The sequence below is a fragment of the Geospiza fortis genome, unplaced genomic scaffold, assembly GCF_000277835.1.
Source record: "Geospiza fortis unplaced genomic scaffold, GeoFor_1.0 scaffold1048, whole genome shotgun sequence".
Taxonomy (NCBI): Eukaryota; Metazoa; Chordata; class Aves; order Passeriformes; family Thraupidae; genus Geospiza; species Geospiza fortis.
The window spans coordinates 30,982-51,812 of record NW_005054619.1 but is presented as its reverse complement, the minus strand read 5'-3'; the positions used below and the strand labels follow the sequence as shown (position 1 = coordinate 51,812).

At 39.8% G+C, this 20,831-nt stretch overlaps 2 protein-coding genes across 2 annotated transcripts in view; both read left to right on the top strand.

Moving 5' to 3' along the window:
* LNPEP (leucyl and cystinyl aminopeptidase) overlaps nucleotides 1-16,339 on the top strand; it is a 50,276-nt gene extending 33,937 nt beyond the window's left edge. The window contains exons 9-19 of the mRNA XM_005430338.2: nucleotides 1,598-1,729; nucleotides 4,427-4,558; nucleotides 5,704-5,864; nucleotides 8,400-8,488; nucleotides 9,197-9,377; nucleotides 10,090-10,246; nucleotides 11,604-11,788; nucleotides 12,445-12,606; nucleotides 13,441-13,581; nucleotides 14,587-14,668; nucleotides 15,684-16,339. Coding sequence (XP_005430395.1) covers nucleotides 1,598-1,729; nucleotides 4,427-4,558; nucleotides 5,704-5,864; nucleotides 8,400-8,488; nucleotides 9,197-9,377; nucleotides 10,090-10,246; nucleotides 11,604-11,788; nucleotides 12,445-12,606; nucleotides 13,441-13,581; nucleotides 14,587-14,668; nucleotides 15,684-15,815 — 1,554 coding nt within the window. The 3' untranslated portion in view covers nucleotides 15,816-16,339. The remainder of the gene's footprint in view (nucleotides 1-1,597; nucleotides 1,730-4,426; nucleotides 4,559-5,703; nucleotides 5,865-8,399; nucleotides 8,489-9,196; nucleotides 9,378-10,089; nucleotides 10,247-11,603; nucleotides 11,789-12,444; nucleotides 12,607-13,440; nucleotides 13,582-14,586; nucleotides 14,669-15,683) is intronic.
* Nucleotides 16,340-17,993: 1,654 nt separating this feature from the next.
* On the top strand, nucleotides 17,994-20,272 carry LOC102036222 (acrosin-like). Its single transcript, XM_031064723.1, has 5 exons — nucleotides 17,994-18,055; nucleotides 18,336-18,548; nucleotides 18,851-19,116; nucleotides 19,397-19,533; nucleotides 19,934-20,272. Exons 1-5 carry the CDS (start codon nucleotides 17,994-17,996, stop codon nucleotides 20,270-20,272), a joined length of 1,017 nt encoding a protein of 338 aa, XP_030920583.1.
* Nucleotides 20,273-20,831: the final 559 nt, after the last annotated feature.

Here is a 20,831-nt window from a genome sequence, read left to right as displayed (position 1 = left end):
CTTGTGTCTGAATCAGTTTGAATTTCACAAATGAGCGGACCTGGCATAAAAATACCAAATGGTCCACCACAGCGGATTCTGATAGCATTGGGTTACACTTAATACAAAGCACTACTCCCCCAAGCACTTCTGTTTACAAATATGGCTGAAGGATAGAATCTTTCTGATATAATAATGTAGTGATTATTTACTAACTCGCTCAGGTACTGAGTGACCTAGCATTTCAGACACTGGAAAACATGATGGATTCAAATTTGGTCTCTCTTTTCCAATGGAAGGATATCAGCTGCTGCTGTAAAACTTTCTTGTCACTGAGAATGACAGGCAGATAAACAAAGGTTAGTGGAATTAAATGTAGAGGGTAGTGGAGAGACTAATTTTTCATTAGGGTAGAGATAGCTCCAAGGAGAGGACATGCCTGAGCCCTAAAATTAACTTCTAGGAGTGTTTATGTGATTTGCCTTAGTCATGGGATTAAACACCTGATTTGTACTGAGTGTTTCCTGCCTGATAGATATCATCATCTTCTCAGCATTCTGGAGAAGTGTGAGTTTGAGTTCTTAAATCACTCTTATTAGTATTAAGAAACTTGAGTTGCTAACCTGGTCCAGTAGAATTCTTTTACAGCGCTGGATGTTTCAAAACTTCATTTGGTCTAGCTTGGTTGTTCAGTTGGATTGTCACCAAAAGTATGTTGCCATTCTGCTTGTTGGGTGCATATGTGCTGAGGGTGGGACACAAAAGTAGTGTTCTTTTTTAAAAAGGATACATCTAACATCTATGTACTTCATTCCAAACGCTCTCTGACAAGCTGCCTTTATGAATATCTCATTTCATTGTTTGATGGTCCTAGAATGTGTTTTGGTGAAAATAAAAGACATTAGCCAGAACTTCTCCATTCAAGAAGAGTAGCCTTAACATTTTAAACTTTAACAGTTATTTTTATTGTATTTCACAGAGGGTTTTTGTGGGTTTGTTTGGTTGTTGTTATTGTTGGGTTTTTTGGGTTTTTTTTTAACTCTCTACTGTATAGAGAATTACTTGCTTGCTTTGATGAAATGAAATGGACACATACCAATATGATCAGCTTCTTTTCAGTATTTGGGGCTTTCTTGTTCTGGTACCAATGTATTAAATTCTAATATCCTCATTCTAGAAGAAAAGAAGAAAGAGATTTTGGTAATCACTAGATAAACTGCTGTTTACATTTTCCCAAACATTACTATAATGAATAATTTCTCTAGACTTCATGACATGAAAGTCATATTTTTGTATTCCCTACCTCCTGTAAATGAACTGAAAACAGTGGTGAAATTGAATATGAAATTTGACACACACTTATTTAGAAGGTGCATTTTTGTCTAGTGCCATTGACACACTTGCCTGAGACAGGGGCTTAAAGGTCTGCATAATGATCCAAACTCAAAAGTGAGATTCCATGGCTAAAATGTGGCAGGGAAATGGCTTTTATAAAAGATACCCTGACTATTCTTTTGCTGCCTAGAGCAATGGAGCAGCAAAGCAGGGACGACTTTTACTTTTCTGCTTAACATGTACATTTCAGCTCCCTAATCAGCTAAAAATGTTTCTCTTCCAGGATGAAGATTTCCTTACTTTAATTTTCAAGGCTATGATGAAGGATGCCTTGAATTCTTCACATCCAGTTTCTTCTTCTGTTCAGTCCTCAGAGCAAATTGAAGAAATGTTTGATGCTCTTTCTTACATTAAGGTAACTGTAAAAATATTCCAAAATATTTGGAAAGTGATACATTAGCTATTGAAAATATGAATGTGGAATCACAAGTAAATAGGCATGTACTGACAGACCTTTGGATGTTATTTACACCCAACTAAAAAACCGCAGGATTTCTCGATAATGTTTTTGAGATCTGTGTAGCATTTAATTAGGAAGATGTTATGTATATGTATTTGTTGCTTTACTTAACATCTTGTTCAGTGCTTGAGCACTAAATATAATACTCCTGAAGATGTAAGAGGGGAACCAATAGATGAAGCAACATAACCAGCTAGGCATATATTCTTCTGGTAGCAGAATGTAACAAGTGGTTACAAAAAGAGTGAAAACAAAACACCAAAGTAATCACTCAGTCTTATACTCTCTCTCGTTTAAAAAATCTCCAGTATTTTGGAGATATCCTGAACTGGACGCTTGCCTCTGAATGCAGATTATTTTACTGCATATCCTAGTTGTCTGAAATGTGATTATTTATAACGTCTAGTGAGAGTTGTGTGTGAGGCTTATGTTATTAAAGTGTCTTGGTGCCTTGCTTAAAAATGCATGAGAAAAGAAATACCTGTATTTGCAAAATTTTTATTCACATTGTCTCAGGTTTTAGGTACCAGATTTTGGTAGTGTTGGAGGAAAGCCTTTTCTTTGTTCATTTTAGATTAGCTGGCATTTTTTTCCATCACTATCATCTAATTAGAAGTCATGGGAACAGCTATTTTCTGCTAGGAAGTAGTCAAATACTGCATCTTCCTCTGCTCAGTGGAATGCAGTTCCCATGACAGTCTTGGTTTGCTTCCTTTTGCAAGTCTCAACTGGTCAACACATCTTGTCTGGAATCCTTGAATAGTCTGGGATGCCAAATAGACTTACGGTAGTGATGTGCTTCCATTTATTTTGGACTCTGCTGTCTCAGCTGCAAGAACAGATATGTGTGATTTTCAGGTTGCCTTGGTTGCCAGATGAATTTGGATTCTCTCCTTTTATCAAAAGGCATGGCTGTTGTTTCATGCTTCAGAGGTGCTGTCTCAAGTAATTCCCTTTTTGGTGAGCTTCTGGAAGCTATGCATTTGGCACAATCATGTCTGTAGCCAACTAACTTTAGAGATACAAATTATGACAGTCTTTGATTGAAACTTCTCTATATAATTTTAATGGAAAAGTTTCCTAAGTGATTGGATTGAGTTGCAGTCAATTACTATAGCATTATATTTGGAGAATTATTTTATTACTTCATTGCTACTAATAAGTATGTGTACATTTTGAATAGAATTGTACTAACCTACACCTTTAAGAGCTGATCAAAAGAGGTTTTGCACATTGTCAGAAATAGTGTTTTCGCAGCTGCTTTCTATGTTTCAGCGGATTTCATTGCATAGCTTTTCATTCATGCATGAAGTTCCTGTATTACACTATTCTTGTCCATATAGCTTAGGTAGAATTCTTGGCAGTTCATGTGAGAAGACACTTGTAATGTAGTCCCTGATAGGCAAAGGATTGTCTGTTACTGAATTGTACAATGTAATTTGTTTTACTGGACTACCAACTGACACAGATTAGGAGGTGACCTCTGATTTGTACTGTCTTGAACAGAAATAATTGTACAGTATTATTTTTAGTCCGACTTGTTTTGCAGACTGTGAGTAAACCTAACACCCATGTGTGGGACAAGATCCACCTGGAAGGATATGGCAGTAGGAAAAACAAAGAAGCAGAGCTGTAGGTCAAGTATAGATGCATACAGGAGAGGAAATTGTGGCCATATTATTAAAAACTGTAGTAAGGGTTATTCCTGACATTTGATGAGTAGTGAATAACCAGGCCACCTTCAGTTACAGATAAGATGTTACTCACATTCCAGAACTTGCAACTGGAATATGTGAGAACAATGCATTATCTCTATAAAATCTTCTCCTTTACTTCTTGTTTCTTTCCTAGAAATAGTACCAAAATATAAAGTGTACCTTTAAACTATTCTTGATCTATGGCTGCTTCTCTGTGTTCAGTTCTACAATATGGAGGTCCTCAGGCAATTTACTTATTGGTGGCTTTCACATAGAAACATTCACAGCCCTTTTGATACTAAAACTATACTTTCTTTTTTTTCTTTACAAGATGTTGCTGTATTTAAACACATCAAAACATACTTGTTCTTCTGCAGTCAATTCCAGTCTACTAAGCATATCTTACATTTTTCCTGTATTTTTAGGTTTTTGATACAAATGCACATCATATGACTATTAAACACTTACTCACAAGTGCAGTTCTGTACCATACAGATGAGTATTATTAATGAAAAACAGCAGCCAGCAGAGACATACCAATAAGAAGGCAATATTTTTCAGATTATATTGATTGGAAAAAAAGTCAAATTCTACTAGTCCATTTTATAACTGCAGTTTGAGCCTTTAAAATATTTTTCCCAAAGCAGTTGGGAAAAATTTTCAAACTACATTAGTGTTTTCTGTAACTGTATTTGGAGTTTATGAAATAGTAAAAGAATATTTTCCCAGGGAAACTGAATTTAAAGGTAAATATTTGAAGGTTATTATTTGGAATAAAATCTGCTAGCTTCTGATTTACTCCTGTACTGTGAAAGAGCTATAATATGCATATGCTTTAAAAAGTTCTGTAACTTCAATTTACTGATTAATTTTCTTTTTTTTTTTCTTCCTAAAGGGGGCTTCACTTCTTTTGATGCTAAAGCATTATCTCACTAAGGATGTTTTCCAAGCTGGCATTGAGGTATACTTGCATAATCACAGCTATGGAACTGCCCAGAGTGATGACCTGTGGGACAGCATGAATGAGGTATCCATCTTGGACACACTGTTCTTCTTTACTTTTGTTTTTCTCCACTTCTTTAAAGAGTATCATAGGTTTTATTTATTTCCTTGTTGATTAAAAAGACAGGATATGAACTGCAGGTAAGCACTCTGAATTTTTTGCTCATCTTATTCCAAAATTCTTTCATATAGATAGGGAGAAGCTTACTGAAGCTTCTAGGGCTACATTGCGTACCATCCCAAAAAAGCACTATGAGTGAGTACATACTGCCCTGCATGTCCATCCAGAATGGACATATCCTCTCTAGAATTACATGGGTAGTGTGTTAAGACCAGAATGAAAGTAATAAAATTCAGGATAAGATATGCTTTCAAGGAATAGCTATATCCAACCTCACAGAGGTCTTGTGTTGTGTCTTGGGTTACTCTCTACTAATGTAACTTTGTGAAAGCTTCTGTTTTAACAAGTGTGATGAAATTCTAGGAAAGCAGACTGTACAGGCAGCTCTCAAATTATAAGGCAGGCATAAGGCTGTGTCTAATTTTAAAACTAGTGTGAAGGGGTCAATAAAGCAAGGGCTTGGGTAGAAGAGAGTGAGGACTAGAGTCAGCGAGACTGTGGGAATCAGAGAGGCCAGGGAAAGGAGGGTGGAGAGAAGTCAGGAAGAGCAAGGGAAAGGACTGAGGGTCTGGGGAACTACAGGCCTATTGGCCTGAACTGAGTGCCAAGGAAGGTCATGGACTAGATCATCTTTAGTACCATTATAGGGCACATACAGGACAACCAGGGAACCAGGCCCAGCCAGCATGGATTTTGGGGGGACAGGTCCTGCCTGACCAACCTGGTCTCCCTTTGTGACCAGGTGACCCACTTGGTGGACGGGGGAAAGGCTGTGGATGTTGTCTACCTGACCTCCAGCAAAGCCTTTGATACTGTCTCCCACAGCATTTTCCTAGAAAAGCTAGCAGCTCATGGCCTGGGCCCAGGTGCACTCTATTGGGTTAAGAACTGTCTGGATGGCTGGGGCTCAGAGAGTGGAGTAAAATTTTCAAGTCCACTGTCAAAGTAGATTGTTTCCAGGTGCAAAATCATGCAACCACTTACTTGGTAACTTAAGAAAAAAATTAAGTGTTCTCCATTTGCTTTTTATGTTGTGATTGTTTTTACAGATTACCAATGGAACACTAGATGTAAAAAAAATGATGAAGACTTGGATTGTGCATAAAGGATTTCCTTTAGTCACTGTTGTCCGAAAGGGAAAGATTATTTCAGTACAACAGGAGAAATTTTTGTATCGCGTGGAACCAGAAAATTGGACATCAGATGCAAGGTTATTACCTTCTTAATACCTTTTATCCATTAAAAGTAAGCTGCTGTTTGAAGTTTGTACATCTTTCTGACTTGTATTCAGGCCTTTTAGTGTTTCCTTTGAAGGCAGGTAGTAACAGAGAATTCATCTAGTATCTGCCTGGAGGTCCATGTCTATTTCCACTAAAGCAACTGGTAAAAATCAGGGACACCCTTTGTAATCTGAATTTCTTACATGCATCCTTTTCCTGAAGCTTTTAAGCTTGACATGATGAGTTGGTTTTCAATACCAAAAGGCAGATCTCATAAGTAAAGGTTTCTTTACATTTGAGAAAGTTTTGTGTGTTTAACAAGACTCTAAAGAAAGGCAGGCTGCAGAAGTTTCACAGAAGTTAGAGATGCATGTATCCTAGTTTAGAGCCTCTGCTTCTAACTTCCAAAATTCAGTTGTATACTTTGGGCTTTACTACAAGAATGTAGAGTAACTAGAATCAATGCTTTCTTGGCTTTGAAATTTTAAGATTACACTACTACATGACAACAAATGACTGAATGTACAACAGAGGCAGTATCTATTGTACCAAAACCTAAAAGGAAATACATACGCTAATACTGAAGAAGCAAAGATGTGGCAGTTGGTAGTTTTAAAATTTTGTTTACTGCAAATGTAACTTACCTTATGACCCTTGACAGCATCTTCTAACAACAAAAATATGTAAGTGTGAATTCTTTTGATATTTTGTTGGTTTTATTCAGTTTTTTAGATTTAACAGGAGCTAAGTCCATTGCATCACCTTGCAGAAAAATAGGTCTGTGAAAGAAATTTGTCTCTTGAAGTGTAGGAATTTAGAGGGCTCTGTTTATTTTTGTTATGCAGAGAAAGAAAAGCAATGTGGGGTTGAAAGGTAAGGGAAGAAGGGAAGGATTTTTAAGCTAAGTAATTTCTGCTTCTAGTTGATGTAAATTTGGGGCATGTATAAAAAGGTTTAGAAAAAGAGTAGTCTGTGTGAGTCATACATAGAGAGGATCCTTGTCAAAATCAGATTAATATGTGCAGCTTCTTTCATCCCACTCAGATTTATGTTTTTCTCTAAATAGCCAAGTCCTTATCATTGTTATGAGCCTCCTTAGCATTTTTCTTCCAGCTTGCAGTTCACTTAAGAAAGTCTTTGTGCTATGCAATGAATTCTGGTTTCTATACTATGATTTGGAATTTGAGTCTTGTACTTGGATCATTTTTTAATTTTAGTCAAAACTTGTAAAAGATCAGAAAAACAAGGTTGGACTCAGGTAAAAATCATACTGGATGAATTTCTGATGCAGCCAGAGATTTACTGTCTGTATGATTTTGGACTAGCTACCTAGCATGCTGGAACTGGGAAAGAAGTACTAGGAAAAGTGGAATCAGGGACTAGTGCAGTTTCAGATCTTATCAGTGATGTATATGGTGGGATCAAGTGCTCCCGCAGAGCATTTGTAGGTGACGCCAGGCCGAGTGGTCCAACAGCCAAGCAGTTGGTGTGGCAGCGGGAAGGGATACCATCCAGAGGAATCTGGACAGGTTCGGGCAGTGGGTCCTTGGTCAGGCCGACTTCTGGTATCAACACAGGCTTGGGGATGAACAAATCTAGAGCAGCCTTGCAGAGGAGGACTTGGGGGAGTCGTGGTACTGTACACAGGCCAGCAGCATGCATTCACAGCCCAGAATTCCAGTTGTATCTTGAGCTGCATCCAAAGCCATGTGGGCAGCAGGGGAGGGAGGGGATTCTGCTTCTCCACTCTGTTCTGGTGAGAGCCCACCTGGAGCCCTGCAACCAGCTCTGGGGTCCCAGCACAGGAAGGACATGGACCTGTTGGAATGAGTCCAGAGTCAGTTCACAAAAACAATCAGATGGACATAACACCTCTCCTATACAAGGACAGACAGACAATTTGGGCTGTTCGCCCTGGAGAACAAAAGGCTCTGGGGAAACCTCACTGCATTCTTTCAGGTACTTAAAGGAAAGATGGGGACAGATTTTAATCAGGTCCTGTCATCACAGAACAAAGAATAATGGTTTTAAAATAAAAAAGGGTAGGTTTAGACTAGATATAAGGAATAGTATTTTTATGATAAGGGTGGTCAAACAGTGGCACTGGTGGCCCAGAGGGGTGGTCAATGACCCATCCCTGAAAACATTCAGGGCCGTGTTGAATGGGACTCTGAGCAACATGATCTAGTTGAAGGTGTTCCTACTTATTGCAGGGGACCTGAACTAGATATCCTTAAAAGGTCTTTTGGAATCCAGTCTGTTCTATAAAATTTACTTATTTTTCAACATGGTGGGATTTAAAAAGTAATTTCTGTACATGCTGTGCATTTATTCTTTCATCATATTCTGATTATGTAAGTAAGATTTATACTTTATTATTCTACCCAGCATTCAGTGATTCTAGTATTATTAGTATACAAAATTATATATATTAAATTATATTAAAACAAATTAAATGAAAACAAACCATTCAAGGGAGATAATATGTATCTAACATGTCAGTAAACATTTGTTTTCCTTTGCAGTTACCTGTGGCATATTCCTCTCACTTACATAACAAATAGGTGCAACTTCACCCATTGCACTAATGCATATTTACTGGATCAGAAGTCAGGTATGTGACTAAAAGCTTTGGTAGCAAGTTAATTTAGTGTTACAGGTACATGATTTTTCTGAGAGCACCCTTGAGTAAGATGTGAAGCTAAAGGCATACAGGGTACAAAATAATTTCAGAGATCTGGAGCAGAGCACTGCCGACGTTGTAATCATCAGAGAGCCAGTTCTCTGTAGCATTCTGTGTATAAATACATGACAGCAACTGGAACAGAATCATAGGTTTGAAATTTGTAAAAGCCTATGCTTTTCATCACGGTGCATACACACAGTCTCTCAAACTGCATGTTCTTAAGAGAGCAAGTTATGTGAAAGTTGATCTGCCAGTTTGCTGAAATGTTAGGAAGTAACTTTCCACTGAAATGTTTATTTTATTTAACTGTGTAGGAAAATATTGTATTTCGAACTGTAGGTGGGGCTGTTTGAAAGAACAACTGGACAAAAGGAGAAAAATTAACTGCTGCAACTTGGGGTGGACTGCGATAATGTTTATTCAGTCAGGTGTAGGAAGAGGGATGAGGAAGTACAGCCTGGAATTTTTAAGCTGTCTTTCAAAACCTTCTTACTGGCTTTTCCTTTGTCATTATAGGGGAAAATAGTGGGAAAGACTTTGCTGTCTCTCTGGTACTAGTCTACTTCATAGACTTTGATTTGGACAAACAGTTGTTAAATGTTTGTTTCAGCTGATAACATATTGTCTGTCTACTAGCTGTCATTGAACTTCCAGAAGAGGTGGAATGGATAAAATTCAATGTGGACATGAATGGCTATTACATAGTACACTATGCTGAAGACTGGAAAACACTGATTGATCTCTTGAAAAAAAACCACACTGCTCTGAGTCCTAAAGACAGAGCGAATTTGATCAACAATATCTTCAACCTTGCATGGTAAGACTTTGGTATTGGAAAAGGTACTTAATATGTGTTTCAAGTTTTTTCCAAGTCAGAGAAGATCAGATTTAGTTTCTAGAGACAACTCCTTTAGAGGAAGTTTAACTCAGTCTTCAGACTTTAACTCAGTCTTGGAACTGTTCACTGATGCTCTAGATGTTATCTCTCTCTTCTTATAGCATCATCTATTTGTTTGGATCACAGAGAGTCACATGATAGTTTCCATATCTGGAAGATACTGTTTTCTTTAATGTCCAGTAATCTGCCTGTTGACTGTTTTCCTGTACTCTAGTGCTTCACTTTAGAAAAGTAAGCTATTTCCCTCTTAAATTTTTACTGGTGCCTTCTTATGTGTTTCACCACCACTATCAGAAGCAGGCGAGGTGGTACATACTGGATTGTCTTTTCAGAAACTGCTATTCTATCTGAATACCCTTATTTGTGATAAATATTTTCAGACATCTTTGCCACAGTTCCTTACCCATTTTCAATTTTTGTTAACTGGAGGCATGTTAGTGGCCATTGTTGCTTTGTTCTAATCTTGCTGAAGTTAAAATATGAAAATTTCTACATGTAAATTGTTTCTTATGTCACCCCCTCTATTCACTTCTCTCTCTGTTAGTGTAATAGAAAGCATCACTTCTGATTTGTTTCAGGGAGTGCTTTTGTTTTGTAATCCATTTTAATGTTTGTGTTCATTGACCCATAGTCTAGGAAGAGAGTCTCTGGAAAAGGCCTTTGAGTTGATTGATTACATCAACAAAGAGAACAGCACTGCACCAATTACTCAAGCTTTGTTCCAGCTGAGTCTTATATACAGCCTTTTAGACAAAAAAGGTGAACAACAGCTGGCAGCACGAGTCATGGTATGTCTTAGGTTTTCCTAAATGATAATTCTAAATAATTAGCTATAATGTTCTTTATAGTTACATTCTCTTTTTACATGTTGACTGCTGAACATATTCATTAATTTCACTAAGTTGGATGGGGATTCTAGAGAGTTGCCAGTCTTGTCAGCTTTTTCTAATGGTCTCTTACCAAAATGCTACATTTTTTGCACCAGCTTCTTACCCTCTCCTTCCCCTGTTTCCATACCATACCCATATGCCCCAAAATGTTTGTAGGGAGTGTGGTGCAGTGGTGTATGGGGCTATCTTAAAGTGCCCATACAGGTCAGTTTAGTACAAATATGTAATTAAACGGATTCCATATACTTTTCTTGTACAGAAAAGGTATTTTCAAAAGTTACATTGGCTAAAATTCGTAGATCTAATTGCTTTCTAGTGAGACAAGAGAAAAAACTGGAACTGTTTTCTGTAGAAATAGAAACACAAGGATGGTTGTCATTGTCCTGTTCCATTTGTGTAAAGGAGTAATACAATGTAATTCTACAGACTTGACAGTGAAATCAATATTGTAGGTTCGGTTCTTGATGAGCATATGTCTTTCATTTCTCTGTTTACCTTCTTATTATGGAGCTTCTTGTCCATATTCATCTACTGGTTTAAAATGACCTTTGCTGCTTTGCAGTGTAAAGCATCAGTAAAGGGATTTAGTCTATAAGAAAATTATTAAATTAGTAGATAAAATAGCAGACATTTTTTCTTTATGCTAGGAATGGATAATTCATGAGTGCTTAAGGAAACACAAGAAAAAAAGCAGTGTTTTAATTTACCCAAAGTTGTTAAGAATCTGCTATAAACAGCCCAAGCTCTTGTTTGCAATGCAGTGTCTATGCAGTTTTATTTAAGTTCAAAATTTTCAGCTGAGATCAGGCGTCCAGCTGTGGTTTTGGCAAGCTACAGAACTACAAAACTGAAGGGTGTTCGGCCTATAGACATACAAAAGTTGTTTCTTTGTGCTAAATGAAGGTGTATTTACTGTGAGTTGGTGAAGTTAAAAGCAGTTAAGCATACAGAAGTTGTAGTGCTTGTGACTGTAAGCTGATTACAGGAGGCTCAGAGAGGAGTCTTCCATTTCCATGTGCAGTTTAACATGTAATCTGGCCCATCTTTCAGATTTATGTGATACCTGATACTTATTCCTACAGTTAAGAAATAGCATGTGTAAGTTGTAATATATAGATGAAAAACTACCATGTTTAGCTTCCACAGTTCAAAAGCTCAACCTTTTATTTCTTTTTTCTTTCTTTAAGCTAATTTTCTATATAGAAAATCCTCTTGGAAGGGATTTGCTATTGCTAGTAACTTTTTCCTCCTTTAGCATAGGATAGAGCACTTGCTTGGAGATAAAATGGATCAACAGCACTGGACAGATGATGGGACCCTGTCTGAACGAGAGCTCCGGTCAACACTGCTGGCTTTTGCCTGCACCCATGATATAAGAAACTGTAGAACAACTGCTGCTAAGATGTTTGAGACTTGGATGAAGTCTAATGGAACAGTAAGGTACCACAAAAACTGAGCTTCTACTTCTTTTTACCATCTCCTTTCCTGTTACATTGCCACCATTGTACTTGGGAAAAACACCCTAACAGCAAACAGAACAATCAAAAAAAAGCCCCACCACACCACCACCACCAACTTAGTATTGATAAAGAATGTGATTCTGTCTTTAACTGTTCCATGTGTAGAAGTAATTGCTGTTTCACAGTGAGAGGGTGACTGTGCTAGACTTTGTCTCCAGTCTCATTTACTTTAACTGCAAAACCAGCCATAAATATTTTTTCATCTGCATTTCCTGAGCTGCATGCTGAAAGAAGATTACTTAGTGGCAAAGCCAAAGCACACGTTTTTATCATGCAGAATTCCTTCTGCTGTGGATTCATGTGCATTTTTAACTGTAGAAAATTCTCAGTTTTGTGTACAATTTACTTTGTTTTCATGTGGCTAAATGATTTGCTTTTTCCTAGTGACTGAAAGTATTAGATTGGCATGAATTCAGTAATGCCAAATCTTAACAACTGCTACAGAATCAAATTGCTCTGAAGAGAGGCATCTCATTCAAGTTAATATTTTAATTTTGTGACTTCTTTCTTCTTTCCTCAGGTGAGCATTTTTGTACCCCCTATGTTTATTTGTATTGGTTTTGTTTTTCCCTGTAGTCTGCCTAGTGATGTTATGAAAGCCATATTTGCAGTAGGAGCCAAGTCTGATGATGGCTGGGAATTCCTCCTGAAGATGTACTTCTCTTCAGTTTCTGAAGCAGAGAAAAGCAAAATGATTGAAGCCTTGGCCAGCACAGGAGATGCCAGAAAGCTGATCTGGTATGAAGGAGCCGAAAAGTTGTATGCTGTGTAAATTACAAGCGATAAAATCTTCCAGGAAAAGTGCACTTCCTTTTTTCTATTGTTGAAAAAATTTCTGATTGCTAAAGAAAATCCATCCAAATGTTTTGCACATGATTCCATACACACAAAGAACCTGAAAATTTCCACTTAAAAATAACTTACGTAACAGAGCAACACAAAAAACCAAATTCTGAATATGCATAAAGAGAAAAGAATTTAACTTAGAGGCTTTGCACTACTGGTAACACAGAATTTCAGATTTTGCAGTGCAGGTAGCAAAATTGCAGGCTGCTCCATAGAGCCCTAGAAGATTGATAAATATTTACAATCAAAATAATAACTAGTTGAGGCATATTTGTTGTTTGGGTTTTTTTGCTCTTCTTTTTTCCATTTCTTTATTTGGGTGAAAATTTGACTTTACATTATGTTCCTCTCTGTAGACTACATCTTAATACTGCATGGACAGCACAGACGTGTCCTGCTAATTTGGTCTTCAGCTTCCCTCTCTTGCATCTTCAATGTATTGTTTCTCTTTCACAAGTTATTAGAATTTACTTCATCTTTTCCAACACCAGTGAAAATTCAGGTACTTGGATTAGAGCTAAGGTCATTCTGACTTCTGGAAATTAAATCTAGGTAAACACAGTTGTTGTAATAAAATGTAACATTGATTTCTTCCAGGTGCCAGAATTTGCTTGCTTGATGTGTTATATAATTTTTTCCATCTAATTGAGGACTTTTAGGAAACCCATGTGAACATACGAATCGTGGGGTTTTTTCCTGTCTCTTTGCATATGCTTTGTCTCCTAGGCTAATGCAGAACAGTCTTGATGGAGAAATCATCAGGTCACAGGAGCTTTCACATATCATATCAACCGTTAGCCAGAGTTTGCCTGGATATTTGCTGGCCTGGGACTTCGTCAAAGAGAACTGGGAAAAGCTTACACGAAAGTAAGGCTTTTCATGCAGCTGAAACTTTCAACCTCACAGTGGCAAAAGCACCTGTTTCTTTGTTTGAAACAAAGCAATAAATATGAGTGTTCATATAAGAATATTTATATTAAAATTCTAAATCGTGTTTTAAAATCAGAGTTTGCAAGTATAACTTGCTACGTAAAATTTGAGCTCTCAACAATCATCCTAGAGCCTCACAGTAATTCTGAAGAATCTTGATCTTAATTTCTCTTGAAACGTCACTGTCTCTAAGATGATTGGTTCAGTTGAAAGATATTTATGTGGATCAAATGGATTCAAAAGGACATCCAGGGAAATAATTCAGCATAATATTTTCTGAATTGCCACAGCACTCCTAAAACCAAGTAACCAAAATATCCCACTTGCTTCAGAAATATATTGTCTTTCACTGTCCTTGAACAATACCCAGCTGGAAAGCTGGCCCCCCGAGTCTTCAGAAAGCCAACAATACTAGAAACCTCTGTTTCTAAATCCCAGCTTTGATTTTAAATAGTTTCATTCTGATTGAGAAGTTTCTCCTCTATGAAAACTTCTGCTCTAGCAAGCTCTTTATAACCAATATTACAGAGTTACTTCACTTGAAGGAAAACCTGGTTGCAAGTTCAATTCTGGTAGAGCTTTAGAACACATACATACCACAAATACAGTTCCTGATATTCACTGTGTGGTGTCCTCAGTTCTTTACTATTTGATCTGTGATAGAAGTTTGAAAATTTTCCATGGCTCTTGCTCTGATGTTACATTTTAGAGGGAATAGGGAGCTAGAGGCTTGGATTTCTAAGAACATTTATTTCTTTTGAAAAACAAGGTGTGTAATTGTAATGTAAGGTATTGTATTTACGTGCTTTTAATTATTTTCGAACTACTAAACAAAAAAGTAGAAATAGTAGAAAAGAATGCATACATATACCAAAACTGTATCTTAAAATGTCTCCTAGCTGAGAGAGAGGAGACACTTTTTTGTGTTTGTTTGTCTTACAGGTTTCACCTAGGCTCATATACTATCCAGAATATTATTACCTGGTCAACTTCTCAGTTTGCAACAAAGGCACATCTGCTTGAGGTTGGTGGCACAATCTACCAGAAAGGGTTATTTTCTAGTGCCAATGCTGTTTTCATTTAGTTGAAGGATGAGGAAGACACATGTTCACATGTTACTTATATCCTTGACATACTGTTGAGAGTATGTATATTAGTTTCTTTCCCAATCAGTTGCTTTCCCTATTTCAAATATGGTAAATTTATGCATAGACACTGGGAGATTATATACAGAGTCTGTGACAGAGTTGCATTACAGAGTTGAACCCAGTTAGTGGTTTATACTGTTCTGTTCTCCTGTACACTGGAACACACTGTCTCACAAGGTAATGACTTGATCCATATGTAATTTTGGTCTAGATTTTGTAAACAAGATTTGCTTTCTGTATCTCTGAAATGTGATACTGTGCCAGATAAAAACTGCTTTTTGCTGGTTTTTCCATCATCAATCCCAGAGAGTTATTGTGGAAGTTGAGTATCAGTCAAGAGTTGTTTAATAGCTTTCAGAAAGCTCTGTTGTCTTCCCTAACAAGGCCTTGAAGTTAATGTATCAAGAATTGTTTACGGTTCAGTCTAATGTTTTCATTTAGATAATTTGGTAGAGATTGGTGTTAATGGTTTGATCCATAATATTTTAGGTGTTAGCATTGATAGTTATAATGATGATTGGGTGTGGGGGCTGTTCCAGAATGCTGGAGAGGTTTGCTTGCAACAACCAATTCTTTGTCACAGAACAGCACTCCTTTTTCAGAACTCTGCATACTCTCTGTTGGCTTTGTGATATGGTAAATGAATGTCTGTTTATTGGTGAAATGACATATTGAAACCAAATGAGTTATTGGTCCTGTATCTGTGAAAAATGCTTTCCTTGCATTTTGGGAACTCCTTTGAGAGGTTTGCTTACTACATAAATACAAACAATTCTCAAAAACAGATTTGCTGCAACATGTGTGTGTAGCCTTTGCTGCAGAATCTATTTGTCTGGCTAATATTGATTTTAATTAAGATTTTCTTTTTCTTTCTTTATTCTTGCTATGCAGGTCAAGTCATTTTTTGAGTCAAAATCAGAAGAGAGTTCTCAACTGCATTGTGTAAAAGAGGCAATTGACACAATTCAGCTCAATATCCAGTGGATGGAGAGAAACTTGGCAAAGCTACAAGAACTGCTGTAGTGCATATAATACTGTGCTGTGTCAGCCATTTAGGAGCTCTGTGAGCAGTTACTGTGTTTCATTTGCAAAAGCCAGGATGAAGTGAGACATCACTGCAATATTGCACTATTAAGGAATCTAGATAGCTCAGGGCATGTCTCAGATAAATTTTTATTTTCCTTGAAGCATTTTGAGCAATATATAAGTACTTACCCTAAAACTGTTTTCATCTATTGACCAAACATCTGCACAAATGATTAAATATAATTTTATATGTGAAATTTATGTCCTTTCCTTTGGAGTTGTGTTACAGTTTCTTGGCAGAGGGTTAATACTGACAGGTAAGAAAGAAAGAGTTACCGTGACTTCTTTGCAGGCTGCTCCATTGGGCAGTAGAATTTTTTCTTAATGCAAAACTGTATGTGGTTTCCACATTTGTAGATATAGAAGCTGTTGTGAAACAGAATTATATTTCAGATATGTAAGTAGTAGTGAATGTTGTAAAGTTTAAGAGGAGAAATAAATACAATTCCAATTCAATTCAAGTTTGGATTTTTTATTTTCATGGTGTTGTTTAGTAATTACACACTAAAAAAAATCTCATACTAATAATATACAATTTGACATGTAAAAGTGGCTGAATGGTAATATGGAAAAGAGGAAACAGCAAAGCCAAGCATTTTAGAGATGGGATTTCCAGAAACAATGGTATGGCTTTGGAGCTTGTACTCTGAATTGATCAGATAGTTTTGAAGATCTCATAATTAATTGTCAAACTTTAACTGATTTTGCAGTATTGATCTCTGCAGCTTGAAGGTGGGCAGTCTGGAGCCTAAGGCATGCTAGGGAGGGATTGATTGGCTGCAATTCAGGCTGCAGTGGACCACAACCCTTTCCTTCTGGGGCCTGCTGATCCAAAGGTAGCCTCAGTGCCAAAGGCCCACTGTGTCCTGCCCACACTCCTCCTCCACATGTGTGTAATGGCCAGTGGTGACTTAGTTGCTGTAGAAATAAAGTAGCCTATTTTCACAGATAGCCATGTGTGCAGTCCCACTCATTCTCCTGTGTGAGTCAAGGCCTCCCTGAGCTGGGATTTGCAAAATGCAGCTGTGGGCAGGCAAGTCATGCCCAAAGGGAAAGGGTCCCTCCAAAGGGCTGGAACTACCCACTCAGAGAGGAGGGCAAGGGTGCAGTGTAATAAGGGAATGTAGATCCTAGGGGTTTTCAGGTCTTGGAGACAGCAGCTGGAAATGCAGTGTCTTAGGCTTCTGACATCTGATCCTTCTGTGTGTGTGCTGTACAGCACACCAGGGAACTTGAAACTGGACTCTGGATATCTGGGCAGGAACCTTCCATCTTCTTGGTCCTCCCTGAACTTCATCAAAGGAAAGCTAAGAAAATTGGAGTTTGGTAATCAAAGAGAGGAACTTGTTGGCAGTAACTGAAATGGCAGTCCAATGCACAGCTTCTGCTGTACCTCTCGAAATAGGGGTAAGCTGTTCAGCAGTCCAGTGGGAACAACTAAATGAACAGGCTGAACTGTAAAGGTGCTCTGGCTTCTTGAAGGAGAATTATTTTATTTAGAATACTTCACAGTTAGTTTCTAAACAACACCAAAAGAGTTTAGGCATTGAGACTATTTTTTTTCCTTAAGGCCTCAAGTTGCATTTGTTTAGTTAATTTTTCTGTCTCAAGCAAAGCAAATGAAAACAATTTCACAAATTGTTTTTAAAAATCCAAATGTGTGTTGCTTTTAATTGTTGTTGCTGCGAATTCTGTAGGATTTTTGGATGACAAGTAAAATCTTGTATCATTGTCACAGTGCTGGCACAGGTTGCCTGCCCAGCGAAGCTGTGGATGCCCCATTCCTGTTACCATTTGAGGCCAGCTTGGATAGGACTCTGAGCAGCCTGGTGTAGTGGAAGGCATCCATGTGCATGGCTGGGGTTTGAAACTAGTGAATCCTTAAGGTACTTTCCAATCCTGACCTTTCTGTTGTTCTGCGGCTCTACGTTGCCCTTCCCCCCACCGCCTCCAGAGGCCAGCACCATGCCCAGAACATGGAACCAGTCCCTCTGTGACATCAGCTCCGGGGCCAAGGGCACTGCAGCTGTGCAAATTCTGTGGGCACTACGCTGGCAGCTGCACTGGAGGTGACAGGCCCTCTCTCCTTGCAGCTGACTTGTGTCTCTGACCACAATGATTTTGCTGTGCATCCTTATCCTACTGGCTCTGTGTGGGCCTGCACATGGCACCTGTGGGTAAGTAGCCCCAGGCTTGACCTGAGGAGACCCAGGCAAAGGCTGAGGGGGTTCCCTGAGGATGCCCGCTTGCCACCAGTGGCCATACCAGTTTCCAAAACCCTGGGCAGCAGCCTCAGTTTATCAGCAGCCCCCAGGCTGCTGGCACCACTTGTCTACGGGGCTCAAGCAGAAACGGGCCAACATATGCCCAGGCCCACCCACCTCTGGCCCTGCTGGCTTTGCAACCAAAGCCTTGTGCAAGCCTTCTCACAGCACAGTAATGACTTTCTGCTTACAGACAGACCTGTGGTCTCCGGCCCATGGGTAGTACTCTCAGCTCCACACGCGTTGTGGGTGGCTCAGATGTCATGCCAGGGACTGGGGCCTGGGCAGGAATTGCCAGTATCCGTTGCTACTGGAACCCACCTGTGTCCGTGCATGTCTGCGGAGGGACCCTCATCAACTCACACTGGCTCCTCTCAGCTGCCCACTGCTTTGTCAACAGGACCAAGTAAGGAGACCAGGGTACAGGGATATCCCCACACCACCCGTGCATGCTATTCCTATCCCATTTCCTTGCAGTGTTCCTAGTGCCAGGCCATTGCAGGGCCCAGCTGAGAGAATGCTCAGGCAGAAGAGTGGGCTCATGCCGCTGCTTCCTAGCAGCCTCCAGTTTAACATATCTTGAGTCTACTTTCACTGTCTGTAGTCCTGTTTTTCCTCTCTGCCTCAGGAAGCAGAAGGCGGGGAAGTGCTGGGCTGTCACAGCACATGATTCTACCCCCCTCACCCCTCTCTCCATCTGCCTTCCAGCCCCCTCAGCGAGTGGGCCGTCGTGTTTGGGGCCACCTCATTGGCCCAAACAGGCCCTGATGTGGAAGTGCGCCGGATTAAGCGACTGATCATTCACGAAGAATACGTCCCTCATCTTGAGTTCAATGACATGGCCTTGGTGGAATTGGACAGGCCAGTCCGGTGCAGGTCCAACATTCAGACCGCCTGCCTGCCTGGACCTTCGGTGAAATTGTCAGAGATGAAAAACTGCTACGTTGCTGGCTGGGGTGACAGAATTGTAAAATGTGAGTTCTCATAAAGGACCTGTGCCCTGAGGGCATGGCTGGCACAGCAGGGAGGGATGGCTGGGGCTTCCTAGCAGCAGAGGCCAAAATGAGAGCTGGGCTGTGGGACATAGGCCTCTGGAGAGATGGGCCTGACCTGCTGCCCAATGCCAGACAGCACTGACACAGCACTCCAACAGCTCTCTAGAGGCAGAACCAAGCCCTAGGGAACGATTTCAACACACAGGCCAGGAGAATGGACAAGGAGCTGCTGGGAACTCATTCCTTTCTCTGCTCACAGCATCAGGTAGAGATATCCTGCAGCAGGCCAAGGTTCAATATGTCAATAACCAGATATGCAACAGTAGCGAGTGGCTCGATGGGTACATCTACGACTTCAACGTGTGCGCTGGGCAGGGCGGTATTGGCACCTGCCAGGTAGGAGCATGCTATAGTCCCCCAGTCCCAGCAGTGTGGGCAGCCCCATCACACCACCCAAGCACAGCCCAGCCCCTGCTTTCCCTGGCCAGTTGCTCTCCCAGCCCCAGCTCTGCACCACCACTGGAGCTTCTGCCCCCTTTCCCATCCGTGGGTCCTTGCTCAGTGAGGTCCAGATGCCAACCCTGAAACATCCAAGCACACGGGAGACAGAAAGCCCCACCTTACAGGCCCCCATCCTGCTCCCAAGGGAGTCAAGGTTCTGCAGGTCCCACCACTTGAGTAGAGCCTTGCTCTGCCAGGAATGCAGTTCTGGCAGGGGTTGGGAGAGTAAAGGAGCCAGCTCTAACCGCTTTCAGGGGCACACAAAAGCACCTTAATCCTCTCTGCTCTGCTACAGGGTGACAGTGGGGGGCCTCTTGTCTGCGAAGAGAAGCGCGCTGGTTTCTTCTGGCAAATTGGTGTGACCAGCTGGGGAATAGGCTGTGCCAGACCCAAACGGCCTTCAGTCTTCATGTCCACTCAGTACTACTACAACTGGATCTGGAAAATGATGGGAAGGAAGCCAGTTACTCCAACAGTTACTCCAGCGCCAGGACCAGTGCCAACCTACACCGCAGCCCCCCAGCCGACAGTTACACAGCCAACGCAACCCTGTCCATTTCCACGTGAAAAGCTGAAGCAATTCTTTATTATGCTGAAGGATCTCTTGCAGTACCTAAAGGGAAAACTGTTCTGAACTGCAGAACGGACCACCTGCAGCTCAGGCCATAGTGGACCACAACCCTTTCCTTCGGAGTTATATTAATTTGAATTTCATTAAACTGAATTAAATGTTAAATTGTAAGAAAAAAAAAAAGAAAAAGATACCTGTATTTTCTACTCTGAGAATACTCTCCATCCAAATTTTATAAAGTCATTTCCCAAGCAGCCCTTAACTCAGGGAACCCTTCACCCTCATCTAGGAAGAATATGATTTCACACTCCCTTCTGTACAGATCAATGCCTTCCCTACAGATATTAATATATCTACAGTGGAAAAGTAGCATCTGCCACCTTAAGTCTGCAACAACAAGTGCAAGAAACACAACACTAGGGAAACAAGAGAAAGGGGGAAAAAATGGTGTGGATGGTGCCCTGTCATTAAGAACGTGAAGTCCTTCTCTCCCCTAAGGATTATTTTTGTCCCTATCAGATAGTAACTGGGTTTTTTAACCAATGTAGAAACCTAAGCAGTAAAGAGTTAATGCATTGCTATGCCCTAAACATCAACAGCCATGAAGCAGTCAAGTTATAAC

Coding starts and splice junctions, on each gene's coding strand:
- LOC102036222 (XM_031064723.1), top strand. CDS start 17,994: ATGATTTTGCTGTGCATCCTTATCCTACTGGCTCTGTGTGGGCCTGCA. Junction 18,549..18,850: donor TGCTTTGTCAACAGGACCAA/GTAAGGAGACCA, acceptor TCTGCCTTCCAG/CCCCCTCAGCGAGTGGGCCG. Junction 19,534..19,933: donor GCGGTATTGGCACCTGCCAG/GTAGGAGCATGC, acceptor GCTCTGCTACAG/GGTGACAGTGGGGGGCCTCT.